Source organism: Podarcis raffonei, chromosome 16 (assembly GCF_027172205.1).
Source record: "Podarcis raffonei isolate rPodRaf1 chromosome 16, rPodRaf1.pri, whole genome shotgun sequence".
NCBI lineage: Eukaryota > Metazoa > Chordata > Lepidosauria > Squamata > Lacertidae > Podarcis > Podarcis raffonei.
This window is the reverse complement of record NC_070617.1, coordinates 27,089,721-27,116,152: the sequence shown is the minus strand read 5'-3', so window position 1 is coordinate 27,116,152 and position 26,432 is coordinate 27,089,721. Positions and strand designations below refer to the sequence as shown.

The 26,432-nt window shown below is 47.8% G+C and overlaps 2 protein-coding genes across 5 annotated transcripts in view; both read right to left on the bottom strand.

Moving 5' to 3' along the window:
• The window catches only part of ADORA2A (adenosine A2a receptor), a 29,274-nt gene extending 11,189 nt beyond the window's left edge, over nucleotides 1–18,085 (bottom strand). The window contains exon 1 of one of the 3 annotated variants that reach the window (XM_053369197.1): nucleotides 18,025–18,085. The gene's annotated coding sequence lies outside the window, so the exon portion shown is untranslated. The remainder of the gene's footprint in view (nucleotides 1–18,024) is intronic. The other 2 variants (XM_053369198.1, XM_053369199.1) reach the window with 2 other exon arrangements.
• Nucleotides 18,086–24,295: 6,210 nt separating this feature from the next.
• SPECC1L (sperm antigen with calponin homology and coiled-coil domains 1 like) overlaps nucleotides 24,296–26,432 on the bottom strand; it is a 50,099-nt gene continuing 47,962 nt past the window's right edge. For both annotated transcript variants that reach the window (XM_053369194.1, XM_053369196.1), the window contains exon 16: nucleotides 24,296–26,378. In XM_053369194.1, coding sequence (XP_053225169.1) covers nucleotides 26,289–26,378 — 90 coding nt within the window. In that variant the 3' untranslated portion in view covers nucleotides 24,296–26,288. The remainder of the gene's footprint in view (nucleotides 26,379–26,432) is intronic.

The window sequence follows — 26,432 nt, the reverse complement described above, 5'->3', positions numbered from 1 at the left end:
CCAGGGCCCTGCAGGATCTGATTTCTTTCCGCAGGGCCTGTAAGACAGAGTTGTTCCACCTGACCTTTGGCTTGGAATCAACTTGATCCACTCCCCCTCTTTCCTCTTTCCTTTCTCCTTCTGTGATGGAACTCCTATTTGGGGACTTCCCTGGCTTTTTTCTGGCCCACATAGGACCAGTCTGGATAGTTGGCCTTGGTGAAGATTTGACGTTTTCATCCCCCAAAACTTTTTGATTTGAGTTTCTACTGAAATGAGGCTGCATTTTAATGTTGTACTTTAATCTTGTTTTTAAGCTGTATTTTAATCAATTGTTTTTATAGCTGGTGTTAGCTGCCCTGAGCCCGGTCTTGGCTGGGGAGGACAGGGTATAAATAAAATTATTATTATTATTATTATTATTATTATTATTATTATTATTATTATTACTACCACCTTCAACACTGGAGGGAGGAAGCATAGGCATCATGGGGAATAGCCATCAACAGCCCTCCTCCTCCATAAATTTGTCCAGTCCTCTTTTAAAGTCATCTCTGCCTCCTGTGGAAGGGAGTTCCATAGTTCCGTAAGATTAATATTCTACAGCTTTTTAAATGTGTCTGTGGGAAGGTTGTTTTGCTGGTTTGTTTTCCTTGTTTCCTCGTTTTGATCCTGTATTTTATTCTCAGATCTTATGACGAAGGCTGGCATATAAATCTATTAAATAAAAATAAATAAACAAACTACGCACTACGTGAAGAAATACTTCATCTATTCTGAGGGTTTATCCACACCTCTTCTTGTCCCACTGCTTTCCCCGGGGGAAAAGGCTCTTTAGTGCTCAACTGGAGCAAACAGCAATTGGGTTCCCCGCAGACTGCTGTTTGCTCTGATTTAGAACGAAAGAGCAGGTTTCCCCTGGGAAAAGAGCAAGGCAGCGGGGAAACCACTTGGCCACGAGCCAAGGCCTTGTGCACCAAGAGGGCTGGAAACTTGCTTTTGTGAAAAGCCAAGCGGAGCTTCTCAGGCGCATGGAATTTTCACCCAGAACAAGACTCTGTGGGTTTGCGCAGAATTGTGCCAAATGCCACAACACACAGCCTGCTGTCGTTCAGCTGTACCTATCAATGAGTCAAGCACCTCTGTTTAAGTCTCATCACTTTGGAATTTATTGCAGAGTGACTCCCAAAAGAGATGGCAGGATAGTCCAGGTTTCCGCAGCCCCTCCAGAATCCCCTTTAGGAAGAAAACTCGATGCATCTGATTTACCCTGCCAAGACCTGAGCTCAAACTAGGCTTGCCCTTCTCTCACCCCAGGGCCAAACAGCCCGACCCCACATCCTTCCAGACAACCTTTTCCTGTTCTTGCCAGCATTTTACCTCCGTTGCTCTTGTATTAATATTGTTCCCTTAATTTTGTTTGCCAATTACTGCTTTTATCAGCGCTTATTTGTTAATCTTGTTATCGATATGGCAACAGTGTTGGTGTGTTTAAACTTCTACAGTTTCTGAGCTGCCGTGGTTGGTTATAAGAATGTCGGCTGCATTAAATAAAAAAGCAAAGTTTTTAAAACAGGTAAAATGGGATCACAAATACCGTATTTTTTGCTCTATAAGACTCACTTTTTCCCTCCTAAAAAGTAAGGGGAAATGTGTGTGCGTCTTATGGAGCGGATGCAGGCTGCACAGCTATCCCATAAGCCAGAACAGCAAGAGGGATTGCTGCTTTCACTGCGCAGCGATCCCTCTTGCTGTTCTGGCTTCTGAGATTCAGAATATTTTTTTTCTTGTTTTCCTCCTCCAAAAACTAGGTGCGTCTTGTGATCTGGTGCATCTTATAGAGCGAAGAATACGGTGTGTCTAACACAGTTCACCCCATCAGCACAACCACCTGCAGTGGTGTATGGTGGTGGTGGGGTGAGTTTTGACACAGGGGCCCATTCACACACACACACACACACACACACACACACACACACACACACACCTTCCTGTCTCTCTTTCATTCCTGTGATCTGAGTTATCCAGGGGCCTTTCCTTGAACTTCTAGGGCATTGCTCAAGCATGCATCCAGGAATCTGGGGAGCTCCCTTCACCCATGATCCTTTGCTCTTTGCCATCAACACTGCTCACTAACAAACAACCAGCTTATTGAGGATTTATACCTGATTTGTTTGCAGGGAGGTTAGACAATGCCACGTCAAGCAAGCCCTAGCCCACACTTTCTAGGGCAGCTCCCCCTTCACTTTACAAATCATAAAAATCTGATCTTTGGGGTGGGTGGGGCAGGAAGAGTGGGTTTGTTGCGCAGGAGCTCCAGTTCAACTATTAACTGTGCAACTTGAATTTTCTGATAAGTCACTGAATCCCACCCTAACATAGCGACAGTCCGGAAGCATCCAATATTGTAGCGTTTTTGCATATTTTATGGTATTTTTGTAAGTTGCTTTTTGGAGGGTAAAAAGCGACAAATATATTTAAATCATGATGATGCCACCACCATCATCTCGCCAATTTAAGGCTTATCCTGGCTTTGCCAATGGCAGACTTGTCTGTGCTGTCTGAAAACAGAGAAATCACCATGACCTGGTCATGATCTTTGGGAGCTCAACTCATTGGGAGGCTGTCCTTGGAATTTAGGCCTGAAGTTTAATCCCTCTTGGAGACAGAAGATCTCCTAATCATTGTGCTCTCTGGCAACAGCAGAGAATGGCTGCCACTGCAGAAGCTGCACTGCTTCCTTATTCTGTTTACAGTGGTACCTCAGATTATATACACTTCAGGTTACAGACTCCGCTAACCCAGAAATCAGTGGCGTAGTGTGGGGGGTGCAGGGGGGGCCGGCCGCACCGGGCGCAACATCTGGGGGTTAGGGTTAGGGGGCGCAAATCCACGGGTTAGGGGGCGCAAATTACTTGCCTTGCCCTGGGTGTTGACAACCCACGCTACGCCACTGCCAGAAATAGTACCTCAGGTTAAGAACTTTGCTTCAGGATGAGAACAGAAATTGTGTTCCGGCAGCATGGCGGCAGCAGGAGGCCACATTAGCTAAAGTGGTGCTTCAGGTTAAGAACAGTTTCAGGTTACGAGCGGACCTCCGGGACGAATTAAGTACTTAACCTGAGGTACCACTGTACGTGTGGAAAATTGGGCAGAAGTTGCAAAAACAGCACGAGGCATATCAAGGGTTTGGGGCTCTTCAAACACTCTGCTGGCTGGCCTCAGTTTTTAGGGTGACATAAAATACAGTGGTACCTCGGGTTAAGTACTTAATTTGTTCCGGAGGTCCATTCTTAACCTGAAACTGTTCTTAACCTGAAGCACCACTTTAGCTAATGGGGCCTCCTGCTGCTGCCGTGCCGCCACTGCACGATTTCTGTACTCATCCTGAAGCAAAGTTCTTAACCTGAGGTACTATTTCTGGGTTAGCGGAGTCTGTAACCTGAAGTGTATGTAACCTGAAGCATATGTAACCTGAGTTACTACTGTATATCCAAGAGTATCTGTGAATATGGAGACGTGCTTAATTTGCATGAGGGACTCATCTCCCTGCTCCACAGATCAAATGCTGCTTAACTAGAACAGATATTATCCCCTGCATACTGTTTTACTCTTAGATTTTCTTTCTTCCTTTTCACATTTGCCAATGTTGCAAGCCACTTCCAGCCCTGCAAAAAGGTGGGATATAAAAAGTTGTTTGAGTTCATAAATAAGCTCTGTTTAGGGCTGCATCCGACATCAGCAGAACCACTGAAATCAACAGACCCAGATGGCTCTACTCCGAGTAGGGCTAGCAAGGTCATACTACCCGCTGAGTCTTGCTATTTCAGCACAACAGAAAAGTCAAGGAGGAGCAAGCTCCATTGTGGCGTTTATGCTCTGCTAAATCTCGTATCTACTTTGAATCTCATATCTACTGCAGAAAAACCAGTCGGAAAGATTCTAGTTAGTGGCAGACTCCATTTCCACAATATCCATTGTTATGTACTGAAGTTCTCATCCTGGGCCAGCAGGGGGATACTGTAGATAGTTATGCAAATAAGGGATCAAAAGTGACATTCAGTGATTGGATAGTTTTAGAAAATTGTTACAGTTACATTGTACTGGAGTTCTATATAAGCAGGCTGACTGAACCCTTCAGTTCAATTCTGTCCTGGCCTGTGAATAAACAAGAGCTGTTTGAAGAATCGCTGTGTCATCTGATATGTTCACCCACAACTTAACATCCATGAGCTGTGATTCCTGCATTGCAGGGGGTTGGACTGGATGACCCCAAGGGTACCTACCAATTCTCCATGTCTATAAGTTTGTGAGTTAAAAATAAAAACCTGGCACCTTCAAGCTAGTGTTCAGGGGCCAGGCACATTTTGTGACTGGCGTGGGTCCAATTGCCACCACGTGGAGATCTCCGGATGCCAGGCCCGCGACTGACATCTCCACCTGGCTGGCCCCTCCCAGGTCCTAGTTTGACACTCTAACCACTACATCATACTGCCTTCCTACAGTACTTCTGCCATGGGGCAGCTACCGCATTTTTCGCTCTATAACACGCACCCGACCATAACACGCACATAGTTTTTAGAGGAGGAAAATCCGTAGGCATGCCACCCGTAGGCATTCCCTCCATAACACGCACAGACATTTCCCCTTACTTTTTAGGAGGAAAAAAGTGAGTGTTATGGTGCAAAAAATACGGTATATATCTTAAGTAGGTAAATAAATACGGGGAGAGCAAAATGGCACTTCAAGAAGGATCTGAAACATTTCCCTCGAAGCTTGAATTTGTTTTATTGATTTGATGTTCGAATTTGTTGTAAACCACTCTGAATTTTTCCCCCTTTAAAATATTAATAATAATAATAATAATAATAATAATAATAATAATAATATGGTACCTTGGGTAACATACTCTTCAGGTTACATACGCTTCAGGTTACAGACCCAGAAATAGTACCTCAGGTTAAGAACTTTACCTCAGGATGAGAACAGAAATCACACGGCGGCAGCGGGAGGCCCCATTAGCTAAAGTGGTAACTCAGGTTAAGAACAGTTTCAGGTTAAGAACGGACCTCCAGAACGAATTAAGTTCTTAACCCGAGGTACCACTATAATAAACAATTTCATAAGGGGGAAATGGCGCCTAGACAATTCCATTGCGGCAACCGTAACCCTGGTTTAAGGTGCCATTTGGCGATTAGTTTATATACCTGAGTTTCTAACGCTGCTCCAAGCTTGACATAGGGTGGGAAGAGAGACGCAAGAGAGGTTTCTGGCATGTGGCTATCATCAAAATGGTGCGGTGGCTCAGTTCAGAACAACTTGACAACAGGGCCCAACATTTCTCACACAGGGAGGTGAAGGGAGGGAATGACCCTGTTATCATCCCAGGCCAGAAAGCAGCTGGCAAGAGCGTTCCTCTTCCAGCCTTCTTAATGCGGTTAAGGCTTCCTTGTTACCCTGGGCAATGTTCTTGCCTACTTCTCATTATTAAAATCCATTTCCTGTGCTCCTCACAAACCTGTTGCCGCTGCCCCCGCCCTGCCCATTTTTCATCGGTTAGAACAGGCTGTTCTATGGCTGCTCTGGGCCCTGGAGAACAAAACTGTCTCCTCTCCACTGGGTAATGCAACTGGCAGCAGGCAGCTCCTCTGGAGACAGAGGACAGGAGGCAAAGGAGCCCAGCCAAGGTGTGTGGGGAATCAGGCGACCAGGGGCTACCAGATGCAATGTCTCTTCTCTAGCTTCCGCGGTCAGACAGCATCTGAATCATGGCAGTTATCTGGGGAATCGCAAGTGGGGAGAGTGTTGCTGTTGCATCTGGGCCCTGCTGGAAGGATCCCTGGGGGCACTGCAAGAACAGGATGCTGGGCAAGTTAGACTAGATGGCCCTTGGGGTCTCTTCCAACTCTGAAATGAGGAGTGCCAATTTGGCCCGGCGACCGTGAGTGCCCGGCCCCTTCGTGGGGAATTTTGTGAGTGCTCGGGCAACCAGGGCCCCAGTGAGTTGGCACCTATGATTCTAAGATAGCCCTCTGGCCTGATCCAGCTCCTTGCATGGCCCTACTGAGGTTCTGCATACACACATTGCCATTAAAGAACACAGCTTCTTCCCCAAAGAATCCTGGGATTTGTATCCCGCCCCCCACCACAGAGCTGCAATTCCCAGCAACCTAACAAACTAAAGTTCCCAGGTGTCTTTGGGGGAAGCTATGGGCTTTAGAAAAAGGGACACAGGTGGCGCTGTGGGTTAAACCACAGAGCCTAGGACTTGCCGATCAGAAGGTCGGCGGTTCGAATCCCCGCGACGGGGTGAGCTCCCATTGTTCGGTCCCTGCTCCTGCCAACCTAGCAGTTCGAAAGCACATCAAAGTGTAAGTAGATAAATAGGTACCGCTCCAGCGGGAAGGTAAACGGCGTTTCCGTGCACTGCTCTGGTTCGCCAGAAGCGGCTTAGTCATGCTGGCCACATGACCCGGAAGCTGTAGGCTGGCTGCCTCGGCCAATAAAGCGAGATGAGCGCCACAACCCCAGAGTCGGTCATGACTGGACCTAATGGTCAGGGGTCCCTTTACCTTTTTATGGGCTTTAGATGCACGGTGTGTCTGCAGTCTAGCAGGGTCGCTTTGTAACATAAAAACAAAAATGCTCAGGGCTCTCGATTTACCGCCCACTCTCCCCGTCCTTTCTAGGCACGGGTCCACACTTTAAAGTAATGTATCCAAGTGCTCCCCCCCCCCAGTGTTTTATCTGCAAAAACTCTCTCTTTACTGCTGAATTGGGGGGAAATGGCAATTCGGGTTTTCTGCGGATTTCTCTTTGCTCCGATGCAGCAGTAAAGAGCAGTTTTCATAGGGAAAGTGCCAAGGGGAAAACCAATAACAACACTTTAAAATGTGGACATATGCCTAGGAACACAGTACAAAAAGGGAGTCTGGATGCGCCTAAAATGCACATCCGGGGGTTGGACTAGATGCCCCTTGGGGTCCCTTCCAACTCTAGTGTGATATACTATAGCAGTGTAATAAACTATATATTTAGTATAGCATACTATAAATGTAGTGTATTATATTTAGTGTACCAAAGAAATATAGCGTAGTATACTTAGTGTACTATAGTATATCTTCCTTTCTTAATGTACTTTGTGCACCTTTTCCCTTCTCTTTCATCACTCTATTTTTTATAACTGAAATTCCTTTAATAAAATTTTAATATATATTTTTAAAGGGGTGGGTGGAATCCAGTCCCATCCCCTGCAATGCAAGAATCTTCCATCTAATGTGGGGTTTGAACCCACAACCCTGAGATTAAGAGTCTCATGCTCTGCTTACTGAGCCAGCCATCCCTCAGGCTTTTACTTCATCAGATCCACAAGGGCAATCTTGGTAGGCAGGTATGTAAAGTGTAAGGGGGGAGGAGCAACTGAATGGGCATGAGATGCAAAGCAAGGACTGTCAGGTTGAAATGCATGCTAAAGTGGCGCATGTTTTGCAGCAGAAGATGGGTGATAATTCATTCTTCATTACCTCGTTCACAGGCACCATTGTGGGGCAGGGAACCATTCACAAGAAACAAGTCACCGACCACAAAGATATCCCTCCAGGCATTTGGGACACTTAAAAGAGCAGAGGCGGGAGGGGAACCTACAAGTAACCATCTTGCTCTCCCCCAACTTTGCAACAACTCTGCAAAAAAACAGGTGACCACACCTGGAATACTGTGTCCAGTTCTGGGCACCCCAATTTAAGAAGGATGTTGACAAGCTGGAACATGTGCAAAGGAGGGCGGCCAAGTTGATCAAGGCTCTGGAAGCCAAGCCGGGTGAGGAACGGTTGAAGGAGCTGGGTACGTCTAGCCTGGGAAAGAGGAGACTGAGGGGAGATATGATAGCCATCTTCAAATATCTCAAGGGCCGTCACGTGGAGGGTGGAGCAGGCTTGTTTTCTCCTGCTCTGGAAAGTAGGACTGGAACCAAGGGCTTCAAGTTGCAGGAAATGAGATTCTGACTAGACATACGGAAAAACTTTCTGACAGTAAGAGCTGTTTGACAGTGGAACAGGCTCCCTCGGGAGGTGGTGGGCTCTCCTTCCTTGGAGGTTTTTAAGCAGAGGTTGGATGGCTGTCTGCCATGTATACTTTAGCTGAGATTCCTGCATTGCAGGGGGTTGGACTAGATGACCCTGGTGTCCCTTCCAACTCTATGATTCTATGGAAAAACCCTCAAAAGGTTCCCTGGAATACAGGAAGAGATCTTGAGGTGTCACAGTCAGAGTGCTTTCGGAGGCTTGGCCCCATCCTTAAGTAATGCTCTCCGTTTCGTTCCCATGAGAGACGGGTGCTCCCAAGCCCCTGAAGGCAAATGGATGGGGTCAGGTGTTCAAATCTGGCTCCTTTTATCCCTCCTCTGCTCTGAGTGCACTTGCTGCGAGAAGTGAGGTTACAGGGAACCAGACAGAGGGCCTTTTCGGTAGTGGCGCCCGCCCTGTGGAATGCCCTCCCTTCAGATGTGAAGAAAATAAGCAGCTATCTTCTCTTTAAAAGACATCTGAAGGCAGCCCTGTTTAGGGAAATTTTTAACATTTAATGCTGTACAGTGGTACCTCTGGTTAAGAACTTAATTCGTTCTGGAGGTCCGTTCTTAACCTGAAACTGTTCTTAACCTGAGGCCTCCGACTGCCACCATGCTGCCAGAGCACGATTTCTGGTCTCATCCTGAAGCAAAGTTTTTAACCCGAGGAACTATTTCTGGGTTAGCGGAGTCTGTAACCTGAAGCGCCTGTAACCCGAGATACCACTGTATTGTTTTTAGCACTCGATTGGGAGCCGCCCAGAGTGGCTGGGGAAACCCAGCCAGATGGGCAGGGTATAAATAATAAATTATTATTATCATTATTATAAGAGGCTATCAAGCAAATGAAACACATTCGGGACTTTTCCCAGGTGCTGCAGAGAGTTGTCCCCTAAAGGAGCTCAGAGCAGGTGCCGAACTGTTCCTCTGTCGTTTGACCCCATGTGCTTTTAGAGAGACCATTCCAAAGCACCAACCAACTCACACAAGTTGCAAGGGCAGGGCTGATGTCAGGAGAAGCACGGAGTGGCTGGGAGGGCGCAGACCTAGCAGCCCCCTTTCAAAACTTCAAGCATGCCTTGACTGATAGCTTTGGAAACTGTGGCTGTTAATCACCACAGTCGCTGAGGCACAGCATAAACCCTATGGCTGCCTCTCCCATTGGGTGCACTTCTGATGCATCTTGGAGACCTGACTGTTTCCAGTAATCAGAGGAAATAAAGTATTAATCATAGGCCATTTCCCTTGCAGGTGTTTCTTCCCAAAAAACCAAGGTTCCTACAGGAAGGTGCTTGCTGCCGGCAGGTACAAGACCTAGGAAGCAATGCTGACCTTGGAGTGAACTTACTAAACAAATCTTCGTCAGCCTGAGGGCCACAGTCCCTCGCATGGAACCTTTCAGGGGCCATGTGCAGGTGGTGGGCGAGGCCAGGGAAAAAGTGGGTGGGGCAATAGGACACACAAAAGAAAGATGTTTCTGCACACGTTTTCCGCATCCTCTGTCACTGCAAGCCAGGGGCACCATCATAGTTCAAGGACACATTCCAGCCCTTGAGGGCAGGGCTGGCAAGAGATGCTCAAGCAGAAGTGTGCCTAGGCTCCCTTGCATGCTTGGCAAGGAGCTGTATGGGTGCCCCCCTCCCCATCCCTAGTGCCCTTGAAGCCTGGCAGCTCTAGGGTTGCCACGTTTGTTCTGGCAAAATACAGGACAGGGCGAGGCAGGGCAGTTGGTGGATGATTTTTATATGGTGCAGAAGTGACTTCAGAGCAATCCATTGCAAAGTTCTCTCTCTAGCTCAGTCGGCAGAGTATAAGGCTCTTAATATCTAGGTTGTGGGTTCAAGCCCTATGTTGGGCAAAATATTTCCGCATTGCAGGGGGTTAGACTCGATGGCATCTCGTGGTCCTTTCCAGCTCTACAAATTCTACGATTCTGTAATTACAGCCTAACAGGATGGCCCCTTTGGAATTTGTCACATACATACACGTGAATTTGTAAATCTGTCTGCACTTGGCTACCCAGAGCTTAAATTCATGACGTTTCGCATAACACTTGCATTTGGAGAGGATACCTAACTTGGCAGAGAGAGAGAGAGAGAGAGAGAGAGAGAGAGAGAGAGAGAGAGAGAAGACCATGGGACAAAACAGTAGCATTTTACATTGAAATAAGGCACAATCCTGTATTATACAGGACAGGTGGCAACCCTAGGCAACTCCCAGAGCAGGGAAGGAGCAACCTGGGAGCATGTGGACAGGCTCCTAGCCACTCCAAGCCAGAGTGGGGAGACATGATTTTGTACACACACATACACCTGGGGCTTGTGCCCTTGGCAGGAGCCAGCCTGGCCAACCCCTAGGTACACCCCAGCTCTCGAGGGCCGCATTCAGGCCCCGGATGTCCTGCTCCCTCTCTTCCCCACATTGTATGTATTGACAGAGCCAGGCTTGATGGCCCCAGCAATCTCCTGCAGCTGACTGCCAACTTCAGCCTGGACAGAGACTTTTAAAACACCACATTTCGGAAACGCAGCTTCTGAAGCCTGCAGACGATTTGGATGCCGCCCGAAGCTCTGTTGCAATTTGCGCTCCTTTGCTACTTCCCTTTAGCACTTATAAATGCTACGTCGCGGCAGGGATTTGTACAGCCTGGTTATTTTGGCAAGGATCCTCCCTCAAATTAACACAGAGAGCAGCCATGTGCTGGAATTAACCCTCACGGCAGCAACACTTCGGGAAACAGATGCAAACGAGGAGGCACAAATGAGAGGATTTGTTTTAGCTGTCCAGATTACCACAATTTCGCTGACTTGGTGCCTTCCTGTGTCCTTGGACGAAACTCTGCTGTGGTGCCCATTTCCTGGGGGGTTCTGCAATGCAAGGGGAGCTCTCCACAGCTCAGGGCAGAGCAAGGCACAAGGATGCTGTGGCTCAGTGGCAGAGCAACTGCTTGGCATGCAGAAGGTCCCAGGTTCAATCCCCAATGACATCTCCCAGGTAGGGCTGGATGAGGGTTTTGGCTGAAACCCTGGAGAGGCACTGCTGCCAGTCATTATAGACAACACTTGTGTTAAATGGACCTCAGTATAAAGCAGCTTCCTTTATTCATAACCTTGAGGGCTAGAAACGTCTTATTTTTAGGGAAACCCCCTTTTTACATGCACAGGTTTAAGGTATAAGGCGGCCTCCTACATTCTAGCTCGGCTTTTGTCAACCAGATGCCCTCCAGACTTTGTGGTACAAAAAATCCTGACGGTATCAGGTTTGTGAAGGCTGTGGCTGCAACAAATCTAGAATAACAGCAAGAGGAGCTGAGCCTTCAGAAACAGGATGCAGGAGCCATGATGGATGGGAAGCAGAATGTACACTTTGAAGCGTGGCCCCATACGATGAATATTCTGTTGAGTCTTTCAATGCAAGGAAAGGGAGAAGCAGGAGGAGAGTGCCAACCTCACTGGCTTTCTGAGGTTGGCAGGATCCCCAAGAGAAGTAGCTCCGATCTCATCAGAACAGCCGACATGATTAGGCCAATGGCCCATCTAGTCCAGAATCCTCTTAAATGGCCAACAAGGTGCCCCACTGGGAAACCCACAAGCAGGATTCAAGTAGGGCTGGGTGATATCTGGTTTTCAACATTGTGATATAGGTAAAAGTAAAGGGACCCCTGACCATTAGGTCCAGTCGTGACCAACTCTGGGGTTGCGGCGCTCATCTTGCTTTATTGGCCAAGGGAGCCGGCGTACAGCTTCCGGGTCATGTGGCCAGCATGACTAAGCCGCTTCTGGTGAACCAGAGCAGTGTATGGAAACACCGTTTACCTTCCCGCCGGGGTGGTACCTATTTATCTACTTGCACTTAGACATGCTTTCGAACTGCTAGGTTGGCAGGAGCAGGGACTGAACAACAGTAGCTCACCCCGTTGCGGGGATTCGAACTGCCGACCTTCTGATTGGCAACTCCTAGGCTCTGTGGTTTAATCCACAGCACCACTCACGTCCCTAACATCGCGATATATCAGCAGCTAAATACCACAATATGCTGATACAGTGGTACCTTGGTTCTCGAACCCAATCCGTTCTGGAAGTCCGCTCGACTTCCAAAACGTTCGCCAACCAAGGCGCTGCTTCTGATTGGCTGATTAGCCCTGGAAACAATGCCAACAGCCGAAACAGACGTTCAGCTTCCAAAAAATGTTCGCAAACCGGAACACTTGCTTCCGGGTTTGCGGTGTTCAGGAACCGATTTGTTTGGGAGCCAAGCCGTTCGGGAACCAAGGTACCACTGTATATCATGATGTCTGGAATGTATCTCGGCTGCTGCTGCTTCCTCCCCATCTTAAGGGAGGAAGAAGCAGCTGAGATACATCACCCAGCCTTGAGCAAGCCCCCATACCGCTTTGCCATTGCAGCAGGGGGGTTCCTGCTCCTTCCCCAGGGGCTGAGCACCCCATCAGGAGGTCAGCTTTGTCCCTCTTTCCCACCAGCCTTCACTGTGGTTCAGGCCGGCCGCCTGAGCTTCTCAGAGAAGCCATTAGATGGGATTACGAGAGAGGATATGTTTGGGGGGTAAAAAACACAAGCAGCCAAGCCTTCCTCAGGAGAGCGAGCTGCAGATGTGGCCTCCCTGGGTTCAAACTCTCCCCGTTCTCACCACCACCTGCCAATACTGGGACTAACTGGTGGCCTCATCACTGGACACTGAGAAGGAATGTTCTCCCAAAGGGCCCCCCGCAGAGCCACAATTTTGATCCTCTCTGATGGTTCTTCAGAGACCGCAGGAAACACACAAGGCGTTTTCCCTGCAATCCTGCACTGGGCCAAGGAGTAAATTCCGAGAAAAGAAGAGGGGCTTACACCCGAGTAAACAGGCTGCACAAGCCTCACCCTTGCACCATTAGCTTCTCAACTGCAGTGTGGGCACTTAGCTACCTGAGGCTGCCTAAATATTCTTTACACTTTTACTGTCCTTTTTAATTGTTTTTTTCCACCTGAGTTTAGCCTTCCAAAGAACTACTGGAACGACTTCAGGAACATTAGAACTTCGTCAATTCCCGCCCCCACCCTGTGGGCTTAAAGTTTAATCCGCTTTTATTGTTTCCAATGAAAGGAACATCCACAGGGCTTTAGGACATGGGGGTGCCTAACTTCTGGTGCAGGGGTCCCAAATAAATGCTTCTGCCTCCACCCTGAAAGACCCCACAAATTTGGGGAGGAGTGGGGGGGGAATGAAGTAGACCTTCTCCACCTAGCTCAACACCCAGATGGAGATGCAAACTGGTGTAGCGGTTAGAGTGTCAGCCTAGGACATGGGAGAGAGCAGGGTTCAAATCCTGACACTCAGCCATTTGAAGCTCGCTGGGTGGTGACCTTGGGCAGTCACTGCCTCTCAGCCTAACCTTCTTCCCAGGGGTTTTTGTGGGGAGGGAGAGAACCATGTATGTCACCTTGAACTCCTTGCAGGAAAAGGTGAGATATAAATGCAATTCACAACAACAACAACTGCCCACTCCCCAATCATCAGGTGGATCATTTGATGAGCAGGAAGAAGGCCACCACACAAACAAACATGGCCAGCAGCTAATCTGCTGCTTTCAAGGTGAGTGTGGCGTGCCCACTTTCACTGCTGGCAAGCAGCCCCTCTTTGGGTCAAAAAAAAGCCTTTCGGCCCACAGGTGGAGGCAGAGAAGGAGGGCCAATGTTCATGACTCTGCATATGAAGCCACCTGGGGTCTCAAATGCACCTGCAGAAGCGTCTCCACCCCCGTCGTTCTACCCGGACACTGAGGTCCAGTGCCGAGGGCCTTCTGGTGGTTCCCTCACTGTGAGAGTTACAGGGAACCAGGCAGAGGGCCTTATCAGTAGTGGCACCCGCCCTGTGGAACGCCCTCCCACCAGATGTCAAAGAGAAAAACAACTACCAGACTTTTAGAAGACATCTGAAGGCCCTGTTTAGGGAAGCTTTTCACGTTTATCAGACTATTGTATTTTAATATTCTATTGGAAGCCGCCCAGAGTGGCTGGGGAAACCCAGCCAGATGGGCGGGGTATAATAAATTATTATTAATATTATTATTATTTCAGAAGCACCCTGTGTGATGCCAAAATCCGGTGCCCCCCCCATCAACACCACTCACTTTCCATTCTACATCATAGTTGTGGCCCTCCCGTCAGCACCCCCAAGGCTCAGTGCCCAGTGAAACCAAACCAGTCGTACTCCCCTAAATCAGTCACTGGGGCGGAGGAGAATCACAGCAGCAGAGAATTGTAGTGTTGGAAAGCACCCCAAGGGTCATCAAGTCCAACCCCTTGACATGCAAGAATCACAGCGAAAGAAGGATCCCTGACAGATGGCCACCCAAGCTCTGTTTAAAAACCTTCAAGGAAGGAGAGTCCACCACCTTCTGTGGTTGTCCGTTCCACTGTCAAACAGCTCTTGCTGTCAGAAAGGTCTATCCTGATGTATAGTCAGTGCACCTCTGACACCCAAGATGCGTATTTTCAGGACCTGCCCCCTATGTTTTGTGATGGCTTTTTCTAGTAACTGTAAGTTTTGAAAAATTGTTTTTTTTAATTATTGCTGTATTTTAGGTTATGCACCCCACCTTGGGACCTTAGGGTGATGGATGGGTAATTAACAACAACAACAACAACAACAACAACAACATTCCACCCATGTGTGAGTCAGATGATTCTATATTCTCTCCATCTCAGCACAGTCAGCCACAAGCACCCAAGGAGGCTGCAAAACACCGCCAGGGAAGGGTGTAGCCTGGCAAAGAGGCCGTGTGTTCTTGGGAAGAGTGCTTTGGGAAGGTTAGTGATGCCTGGGGGCCAACACTGCTTCTCCCCATCAGGCCTGAGCCTCTCCACCCCTGCCATAAACGAACATCTGCACCTTCTCCTCCCCTATGCGGCACCCCCAGCCCAGAAGCTTTCACCCCAGCCCAGATCCAGCCTGCTTGGCATCTTGCAGCCTAATCTATTTGCCACATTAAAATGGGTTTCTTAATCTTAAACAAATTATATTAAAATGATAGTTAAGCGCATTGATCTTTTAATGGAGATTCAATCCAAGAGGCTCTTCCACCACCCTAATCCAATTTTGCAGCCTCGTCCCCATTTCCTGCTGTCTGCAGCTGCCTGGCATAATCCATTTGCGGAACACGATCCGAAAGAGGTGGCAAGCGTGGTGCTGGTGGGGGGCAGGGGGCTTCTTTCATGAAAAAACCCAGACTATTTGCAACCCCCCCCAAAAAAACCCTATTTAATTGATTTACTATACAATGCATCTTCTCTCTCCCACACCTCTGACACCGCCCCAACTCTTCTCGGCAGAAGGATTTTGCTGAGAAAAAGTTCAGAGAACAATAAACACATTAATCTTTCAAGGGGCCACTAGACTCTTTGGTTCGGGTCCAGTAAAAGATTTTGCTTTATCCATTCTGCCTATCTCCAGCTTCCCCAGGACAAGCACAGAACTCCTTGTGCTCCAGATACATTCTACTTACTGTCCGCATCTCCCCCTGGTTCCTGGTCTTCCTACAAACACACAAACACACACACACACAAACACACACACCAGCCAGGAAGGGTGGTGACAGCCCTGGCTTCCTATCCACCTGCTTTAACCAATGGCCCTGGCCACCAGATCACCTCTCTGCAGGATCAATCCTCTTCCTCCCTTAAGCCAAGAGCTTCACCAAACAGCAAAAGGCATCATTGCGCACCAGCATTTTAGGAAACTTTCAGGCTACTGAGGACGGAGACAAGCAAAAGCCAACTTTACCCAGAAATTTACTTTACAAAAATACAGTGGTACCTCGAGTTAAGTACTTAATTCGTTCCGGAGGTCCGTTCTTAACCTGAAACAGTTCTTAACCTGAAGCACCACTTTAGCTAATGGGGCCTCCCGCTGCTGCAGCACCAGAGCACGATTTCTGTTCTCATCCTGAAGCAAAGTTCTTAACCTGAAGCACTATTTCTGGGTTAGCGGAGTCTGTAACCTGAAGTGTATGTAACCTGAAGCGTCTGTAGCCCGAGGTACCACTGTACAGCAAAAACTAAAACAGGAGAGTGAGCTGCTGGGTGAATATCAGGTCTCCTCTAGCTTGCTAAGCGCTGTGCAGAGGGAGGACCCACTTTCTGCAAGGAAACTGGATGATGAGGAAGAGCCATGAGGAAAGGGGGGGTGTCTACTGGAAGGTAACTGTCTAGAACCCCCTAGACTAGAACCCCAGGCACTTTATGCTTCAATCTGAGTAATGAATTCAGTGCAATGTACCACCTGGACTCCCTCCTCCCTTAAAGGATCCATGCATGTCTCCATGATGAACATGATGCATGGGACTTCAGCAACCTCTGCAAAGCTTCACCCTCACAACCCCCCTGCCAGGTTTGTCCCCAAATGGGCCCATTTCACAGATGGAGAGCAATGGCATTGATGCTTGCCACACTCAAGCAGCAACGTGCTGGACAATGGAACGCAGGAAGGCACCTCCTACCTTTGCTCTGCGTATCTCACTGTTACCTACACTGACTGGCAGCAGCTCTCAGGCAGGGAGCCTATCCCAGCCCTACGTGGAGATGCCGCAGGGGACTGAACCCTGAGACCCTCTGTATGCTCTGTCACTGAGCTAGGAAGGCTCCTAAACTTTGAGCAACCCAGGATCGGACCCTGAAATGGGGACCATTGTGCAGTTGCTGCTTCTTGGTGCTGGAAGCACAAGAAGCTGCCATGGGTGTAGCCAGGATTTGGGGGGGGGCAGACCTTTTGTTAGGTGGGACAGAAGCTCAGTTTGCTATGCATTCTTATTGATTATGGGGGGGGGGTCAGCTGCCCCTCCCTGCCTTTCCCCTGGCCAAGCCCATGATGCCCATATAAATCAGTACTGTCTACACATCAAAATGGTGCCTCCATATGTTGTGAAGGCTAGTAAAGCAGATCAGCCCGGACAGCTCAGTTGGTTAGAGAGTGGTGCTGACAATGCCAAGGTTACAGGTTCGATTCCCGTATTAGACAGCTGCAAATTCTTCCATTGAAAGGGGGTCGGACGTAGATAATCCTCAGGGTCTCTTCCAACTCTACAATTCTATGATCTAGATGGTCCCAGGTTGAGGAAGCCTCCTATCCAGGCCTAGCAAGTGGCTTTGCAGGATCCTGACCCCAGAACAGCTCCACTTGTCGCTTGTGGCTCTGCTATCCTCCGAGCTGGGAAGACCCTGCACCCTTCTGCATGCCAAGTGGGGGGCTCTCCTGCTGGGGTGTTCCTCTATCCCACTCCACCCCACGGTTTCCTCAAGGAGGGACGCCCTCAGGGTCTGCCCTGTAGGTCCCCTTCTAGACCCAGAACTTGGGTGGTCTCGGGAACTTGCCCTGAGCCAAAACCAAGCAGCAGCAGCAGCAGCAGCCCTTTCCCGGCCCATGCGGGGGTCCCGGCCCTGGAGCATCCTTAGACGACCCCCCCCCAAGAAGACTTCTCTTCACATGCTCTCTGCTTCCTACTCATCATCGCCTCTCGAATTAGATCTCTGGACCCTCACAGGATAGGGCCCCTTGGTGCTGAGGACCGATCGCCCCCCCCCCCCCATTGCTCTTGCCCTACTCGGATCTCCGGATTGAGGCTCCTTCAGAAACAGTCGGCAAACAGGGGGCCCTGGGTTTTCTTGCCCCCACATCGACAGGAAAGGGGGGGCAAGCTCCCCTTGGGCTACTCTTGAACCTAGCCTCCCTCGCCGGGCTGTTGTGCGGGAAGATCCAGGCCCCCCCCACACACACACCAGCGAAGCCTCTCCCCAGCGAGACCCGGCCTTGGGGCTGGCCTCGCCAAAGGGGAAACTGAGGCAGAGGCAGAGGAACTTTGCCTCCGGGGTCCCACAAACTCCCCCCCCCTATGGAGAGCATGGTCCTGCCGTCGCCTGGGAAGGCAGGAGACGGCGCCCCCTCCCCGGCATAAAAAGTCCCGCGAAGCCCCGACGCCCGCTCACCTGCCGCTTCCTCCCGGCTCGCTGCTCCGCGCCGACTCCGCCCGCCTCGCCTCGCCTCGCCGCCGCCCGGGACCAGCCCGCCACTCGCTCCGCCGAGGCGCAGCCGCCGCGCCCCCTGCCGGCCCGCCGCCGCACCACGCGGCCCCTGGTCCGCCTCGGAGGGGCGCGCCTCCTCCCGACAAGGGCGCCCCCAGCAGGCAGCCCGGCGCTTCGGGGGTGGGGACTCTGCCGGGACGCGCTCCTGGCTCTCTGTGGGGCTGGGGGGGGGGCGTGGGTAGCGGAGCAGCCGCGACCGGGCCGGGACTCAGAAGAGCGACTCTAGCAGTCTAGCACCCCATCCCGCGCAAGCAAAAGGGGCACGCGGGGAAGAGGAGGAGGGACGTGGCCTGTAGGGCTGGCTTTCTACTTGCAGGGATTTTCCTCTGCAGCAGAGGGGAGCCTGGTGCTAGCGGAGTCTCGCCGCACCTCAAGCCTCCTTTGCAGCTGGCTCAGCAGAGAAGCGAAGTTGGATCCTCGGTTAGAAGCTCACCTCGGCCACGGCTCTTTTCATTATTTACAAGATTTATAGGCCGCTTTATCATATATTCATGTGATATATGCATATATATATACACATTCAACAATGCCTAAGAGTTTACCTTTACACAATGACAGAACTGTTGAAAGCCACGAGAAGGACATCAGCAGTCAGGATCATCTGACTTCTCTAAGACAATGTTTCTATTTGTTATCTAAGGAAGCACCAAGAGGGCATCCTTTGTTAACCTGGAAAAGAGTTGCATCATGACAGGAACTCAGCAAAAAAAAAATGTGGGCTATAAAATTATTTTTAACACAGGCAAATGCTGTGACTGTTGCCTTTCACCTAATTTCACTCTTGGCATTTCAGAACTGTGGGATATAGTTCAATACATTGGACTTCGCAGGGCCTACTTGCTATGGAGCAAATATCTTTTTACGCTGCAATCCTAAAAAGAAGGCTGCAGCAAAAGACGCAATAGGAGCCAGCTCCAACTGAACCTTCCTCTCCCTCCCCACATCACCATCTGTCATCAACAGCTGACTTTGGGGGAGGATTATGAGATTGGGGAAGAGGACAGACGAGCAAAGACAGCCTCAGGGTCTGCTCTAAACTGGACTATCCTTTTCCAACGACAGGGACCTTTATACCAGCAACGGTTCCTTGGGAAGGATCCTGATGGCTTTTTATATGCCGATATTGACCTGGGTCGCACATAACACCAAACAATGGTTTATTAAACTCTGACTTAGCTTTATGTGTGAACCCAGCCCAGCAGTTTAACTATGGTTTATTAGCTATTCTTAAAGGTTGTTAACCAAGGTTTGTGACTGCTTTACAAACCTTGGTTAACGTCAACCATACCTTAGTGTTATGTGCCAGCGTGCATCTCTTCCTCAATGTCATTTAAGGAGCCACAAAGCTACAGGGCTGCAATGGAAGAGTAATTCTTCCTGGTTAATGTCTCTTTTAATGAGAGACGCGTGGGGAAAATAATAAACCAAGGTTTAAGTGACCATCTGCCAGGCATCTCAGCGTTAACTATAGTGAAGCTTAAACATGGCTTACTGTTATGTGCAAAACAGGCCATTGTTTGATGCTGTTGCTGTTCTTAAATGAAGTTTCTTGTAAACTACATTTGTATCCTGAAAGGCGGGATATAAATAATTGTAACAAACACACTTAAATTTGGGAGTAAGCTCCGTTTAATACAGGGGGACTTTGATTTGAGCAAACATTAACAGGATTGAGCTTGACAAATGTTGATGTGTTTAATCATAGAAAAATCGTCTTCGATATTTACTAAAGATTGGAAGCCCCTAATGGACTTTTTGCATGAGAAAGAAAATGAACTGATGGTATCTGGGTCTGAGGTTGGAAGAAAATATTGGTTTATAGAAAGTGGAATTGCTGGGTGTTATCTTGGAGTGGATGTTTTGAATAATTGTCTATATATAAATGACAGATGAAGAATCAGAAGTTCTTTTTTTTTCTTGTGGACTACCAACTCCCTTAATCTTTGACTGCTAGCTCCATTTGCTGAGGCTGATGAAGACCAGTTGTGTGACAACATCTGGAGAACCACTAGTTAGCCACCCCTGGCTTCATGAAAAGCAGCAGTTTCAGGTTTTTTGAACATTGCTTTCCAGTAAGGGGACGCGGGTGGCGCTGTGGGTAAAAGCCTCAGCGCCTAGGGCTTGCCGATCGAAAGGTCGGCGGTTCGAATCCCCGCGGCGGGGTGCGCTCCCGTTGCTCGGTCCCAGCGCCTGCCAACCTAGCAGTTCGAAAGCCCCCCCCCCGGGTGCAAGTAGATAAATAGGGACCGCTTACTGGCGGGAAGGTAAACGGCATTTCCGTGTGCTGCGCTGGCTCGCCAGATGCAGCTTTGTTACGCTGGCCACGTGACCCGGAAGTGTCTGCGGACAGCACTGGCCCCCGGCCTCTTGAGTGAGATGGGCGCACAACCCTAGTCTGTCAAGACTGGCCCGTACGGGCAGGGGTACCTTTACCTTTTTCCAGTAATAGAGCTGGCACTGGGCCACATCATACCAACAGCCTCACATGCTGGTCTTCTCACTGATGCGAATGTGGTTTGCTCCCATTTTCCGGTTTATGTATTCCGGGCCAGTCTGGGGCAAAGGCAGAGTGCCTGGAACGCCACTTGCATGGAGACAGTATAAAGCCATTGTCGGCAAGGATGGGACATGCCTGTCTGGTGCCTAGCAATTCCAAACCCACTCAAATCTAATTGCAATCACACATTTGAGAGTCCTGGCTGACTCGCTCCTCATTTCATAAAGAAAACATCTAGACCTCAGAATAATGGACATGCTAACAAGTCAGCATCCTCATTCACATTACAAAAATTCAGAAGACTTAACTTTATCATCTTTTATGTTTCATTAAGTCTGTATATAATGCAAAAAAATACGAACTCCCCCCCCCCATACATATATGTAAATAGCTGGTGGTGGTTGTCTCCTTTTACTTTGTCACCTATTCAGTTTTATTTTCAAATTAGTCTTAATTGGCGTGACTCTGATATTTTCCTTTGCCTTTTAACTATGATGTCCTGGCATAAAAGGATTGCTTTTGTGTTTGGTCTTATTTTTCCACTGTAAAACTTACCTGCTGATTTGGTATTATTTTGGCAATTTTTGAATTGTATCTTACTTTAAAACAATAAATGAATATATGCAAAAGAGAAGATGTGCTGAACAGAAAGGAAATGAAACCCCAGCAAAAGGTTCATTTTCACAAATGGGGAGGTAGCTGTAGGTAAGGAGCAATTTAAAACTTTACCACTTCACATTAAGCAAGAAAGGGGACGTGCCAAGGTGTGAGTGTTGCTGTTTCGCAGTCTGGATGGAAACCCAACTTGTCCCACCATCAAGGGCTGGTTGGCTTCCAGCCTCACTGATGTTTCCCAGAGAATAACTTCAATGCACTTTCAATATTTATTACACACAGGTATAATGGAGTCTGGCTAGTAAACTCCCAGCAGGAAGTCCTATTTCCTCCCCAATAAGCCGCGATAAGCTGTGGGAAGAGATGTTATTTAACCACAGATACATTTCCCAAGCAAAGAACTGGAGGAATAATTATTCAAGTCACACAGCATGGCCCAAGGAGGAACCATGTCACACATGCACTTGAGTGGTGATGTGAATATTGTTAAAATGGCCTTTGCCGACTTGGTACCTTCCAACTATCTGGGGCTACAACTCCCAGTGTGCTAGGGCTGATAGGAGCATGGTGACACTGGCAGGGACTGATGGGAGTTGTAGTTCAAAATAGCTGATGGGCACCTGGCTGGCAAACATGTAGGATGAAAATTGGGAAGTTGGAAAAATACTAGACTTCTGCATGAGGGCCTTTTCTGGTTATGAAGGGAGGGAGAACTTAAGCCACTCTGGTTCAGTCCTGTACGTTCTCAACAAGAGAATGGGTTATGGGTGGATTCCCTTTAGAACATTTAGGATCTCCTATGTAAAAACAAGTTAACGGCTTCTGCGTTCAGAGTCTGCTAGACACAGATATGCTTATCAGTGCCCAATAAGGATGTGAAGTACACCTAGTGCCCCGTAGTCCACCAGGTGGGATCACACTAGTTTTCCTGCAAGGGTTGCACTGGTTATAAATTCCTTTCCAGGCACCTATCGTGTTGGTGATGACCTCTAAGGAACTAATTGGCTTAGGTGCAGGATGGCTTACAGACCCATTTCCTGCCCATGCCCTAAGATCTATGGTGGAGGCTCAGCTGATGGGGATGAAAGGAGCCTGTTCTGTGCACAAACCCAACCAGTAGGACTCTTTGCCCACCGTTTCACTGTATGGCAAACCCCTTTCCTGCTTAGGTAGGCTTTTCTAGATATTTAAAAACCTGCTGCACCTGTCTCCATTTTGCTATATTTGAGTAATATTATTGTTACAGCTGGTCTTAATTGTTTCTAGCTGCCACGAGTGTTGTGTAAGCACTAGGAGGGCAGGATATATATATATTGATACTAAGCACTGCAGAAGTGGCTATTCCCTTGGTGGGGTGTGCGAATATTTCCTTGAGTGATAAGCAACCCTTGAGTCGAATGCCAATTAAATCCTTTTGCCACGGAGCCAAAATAGCACTCACAAGAAGGAGGCACCAGTAGGCTTGGCAGAAATCCGAGATTTAAGAGCACAAGAAGAGCCTGCTGGATCAGGCCAATGGCCCTAGTACAGCAACCTGTTCTCACAGTGGCCACCCCATAAGCCTGCAGGAAACCAGGGAGCAGAACATGAGCACAAGAACACTTTTTCCTTCCCTGGTTTCCAGAAATTGATATTTGGAAGCATCGCTGCCTTGGAGGAAGAGAACAACCTTGAGTACCCTTTGAACATCATCCTGCGGTGTGAGCATGCTCAGCGCCTACAGAATGCTGAATGATGGTTGAGAGGAAAAAAATCTGGAAACTAGGTGGGAAGAATGGAGGGGTTGGAACAGGAGACCAGAGGAAGAGAGACTGAAAGAAGGAAGGAAGCAAGAACCAACTTACGGTCTGGATAGGCAATTTCCTGGTTCGCACAGAGAAGCAATTAAAAAAATGATCCCAGGGATGGAAGAGTCCAGAGAAGTAAAAAATGTAGTCAGCAGGGACTGTGTGCCCACACCCCTCCTCCTGCCTAAATGAGTACTGAGTATGCTGACTGCTGGGGATGAGTGTGGTTGGAACCCTGAACAAAAGCACCTCACGCTGCTGCCTCCTGTGTAGTTTATGAGACAGAGGTTAGAGATAGCTATGCCTTCAAATCACCTTTGCTCATCTAACACAAAGACCAAGACAAAACCCCAGGTAAGACCTCACTAAAGTGTCTGCAAGAGAATCCCCCAAACTGCCAGGTATTGTTTTCACTTGCTTGTGTTTAAAGCTCCTTTTAATTTCTTTTTATAAAGCAGAAACATTAAAATGCGAGGACATTTGCAGGATCTAAAGAAATGTGATTAAAAAAAACCAGGCACACTGTTGGCTGTTTTTACGGTATATTAAAAATATTTAATAGAACAAAAACAAAACCAGCAAGAAATGTACTTTACAGTAACATGTTAATCAGTCTTTAAAAAGTGAATAAAGAATGGAAGAATACTTATGTAGCTTGTTATCTAACCAAGAGCAAAGATTTTCTTCTTTTGCAAAATGGGATGTGTGTTTTTTAAAACTTAATTTCCTTCATCCCTCTGAGTGCTTCTTGTCTTGATGAAATCATCTCTCTTGGTAGTTCAGTCTTTCCCATAAAAGGTTTTGGATAATCAATGCAAGGAAACACATTTTTTCTTTTCCTTGTGCTCCATCTGCAGAACGTTTCCCACTCTTCAGTCCTTTTGCCTTTGCCCTTCACTTCCTTGCACAATTCAGTCCTCTTTTCATCAATGCCCTCCTGATCAGCTCTCCCCTGTGGCTGTAGAGGAAGAGTTTAGAAGCAGGATTCTGCTCAAGATGAGTCTCGTCACCACTGGACTCAAGCAAAGTCCATAAAATAAGATGCTGTCAAGTGTAGGAGGAAGACAGCTCACTAGAAAAAAAATGCTTCTTCAATTGCAATGCAATAAATAAAGAGAGGTGCACCTGTAGAGCAATACATCTTAAGTTCACAAGCAAGGGACCTGAAGCAAATTCCTTTGTACCACAACAGTAAGAAAGCATAACACAGCGAGGATGATCTTTAGTACCTCATTTTAGGGCTAGCAAAAAGTTGGGGGGGGGACTTTGGGGGGGGTTGAAGGGTGAGTTCCATCTAAAAAATCTGCAACTCTTTGTCCCTAACTGGGAAATGCTAACTCTGTTCACTCAAAAAGCCAAAGTCATTTAGGTATTTGCAGGAACCTTTGATATTAGCCTCACAATTTGAGAGGAAGGAGAAAAACCACTGGAAAGTAGGAGTTGAATTTAAACACTTGCAATGGGAGCTCACCAGCCATTTTATAGCCACATGTAAGTTTTGCTTGTATTCCTTGAGCTATGAAACCATGTACAAGGCAGGGGGTACTGGAGGCACAATGAAAGGTTCAAAGTTTATTCCGACTTGTCCCAAAATTCAGTTTGGCACCTGCTCCTGTCATAGTGACTCTTTCACAGCAGACCTTGGACCGGGGCTACATTCGTGACCATTCATATACCTATGACATTCAAAAAGTGTCCTTTAAGAGTTCCAGGCACACAGAAAGGATTGAAAAAAAGAAAGAAAGAGGATTATTTCTAGTTGAGCTGTTGGGGAAAAATGAAAGCTAAATACATCTATAAGTAACAGGGATATGGGGTTCATCAAAATGGGGGACTCAAAAGATCCCTATCCCTCAGCAGTAACTGGGTCTCCACTTGGGGGGGACTAACAGTTGCTCTGCATCTAGGAAAAAGATGGTAGGTGCTGAGGCCTTCTTAGAGAAGGACAGAACAATAGAAGCCTCACTGCTACCACCAAATGTCTGAAGTCTTTTGTGCACTGCCTTGCAATTAGAGCTCCTCTTACCTCAGAGCCAAGTAAGGCACTTGCTTTAATGCTTTTCTCCCAGAGAGTTGTGCCAAGTGGACTCAACACCACAGTACAAATGTCCTGAACTCTGCATTTTCTTCTCTTGCCAGCATTGACCCCACATTTTAAACTAGGCTTATAGGAGGTCAATTTTCAGCTCGCAGGCACAATCTACGAATCATGGCTGCTGCTCCTATGTATGCTCCATTCATTTAAGTCATTCCTGAAAGGGAAGCCCATGGAAGGCCCTTTTAGACAAACCTGGGAACAGGCAGCAGCTACTGCTGCTGCTTTTGGCAGACAATCAGATCAGAACACACCGCAAAGCTACCTGCAGGCCGTAGGGGCAAGAAGCAGTTATTGCTAGTTGCAGAAAGTTCTCTTCTGAATAGGAGCTTAACCTATCCAACGATCAAAACAATCATTTCAACCAGTTTAATCTCAGGTGATGCATCATCTGAGCTCCTGCAAAGGAAAGGTTACACTTTGCCAAATAAAAGTAAATTCCATATAAGCTAAATTCTCTTGGAAGCACAACAAATTGCAGTGTGTCCAATCACCTGCACATGGTAATATCCTCAAAGTTGGGAATCAAATGTGCAAGGCTGGAATCCATCCAGTAATAAAGTTGGAAGCCATGGAGAAGAGAGGTAGGCTTAAACACAGACTCTTCGTTTTGTGCACTGAGAGTAGGCCAAGATTTGACACCATTCTTCAGTCAGGTGAACTCAATGGGAGAAGACACCCTTGTACTTCCTATAAGAATTGTGCACTTTGAGGAGCTGGAGATAGAATAAGGCAATAACTAGGTGATGATTAAAAGTTTTTCCTGTACTTAGGTGAGGAGCAACAAGCAGAACATCCACCCAACCGCCAGAGGTGTTTTCCATGAAGAAAAGTCTTGCAATACAGTCCTAGAGACTTCCTTCCCTTACGTTTCAGCCTTGTCGATTCAGTGGCATCTCATTCAGTTCGCTCTTCACCAACGGAAGTTTGGAAGCTTTTTGACACTTGGCCTTACAGGGTCATTTGTAAAGTTCAGGCTTCACAGGCTAATAATTTAATCCAGCTCATTTAGCTATTTGGGTTTGCCCAAGTGCTGGGTTAACGAAACCTTGCTCACCAAAGCCACTCAGAATGCTGTTTTAGAGTTTCATCCAAAGTCAAGAGGTGTTGGTTGAGCTTAGTGTGTGGTGCTGGGATTGTGCTTCCCCAACATTTTCTATTGCTATTCCAGCTCTCAGGTTTCAAAGTATTTGTAAATCGCTGTAACGTACAACATGACATTCTGCCAGTCTGGGCGTTCCGTTCGTACCATCTCATTAATGTCCTACCAGAGGGAAGGAAGAGAGAGAGAGAAAAATATATATATAAACAGATATCC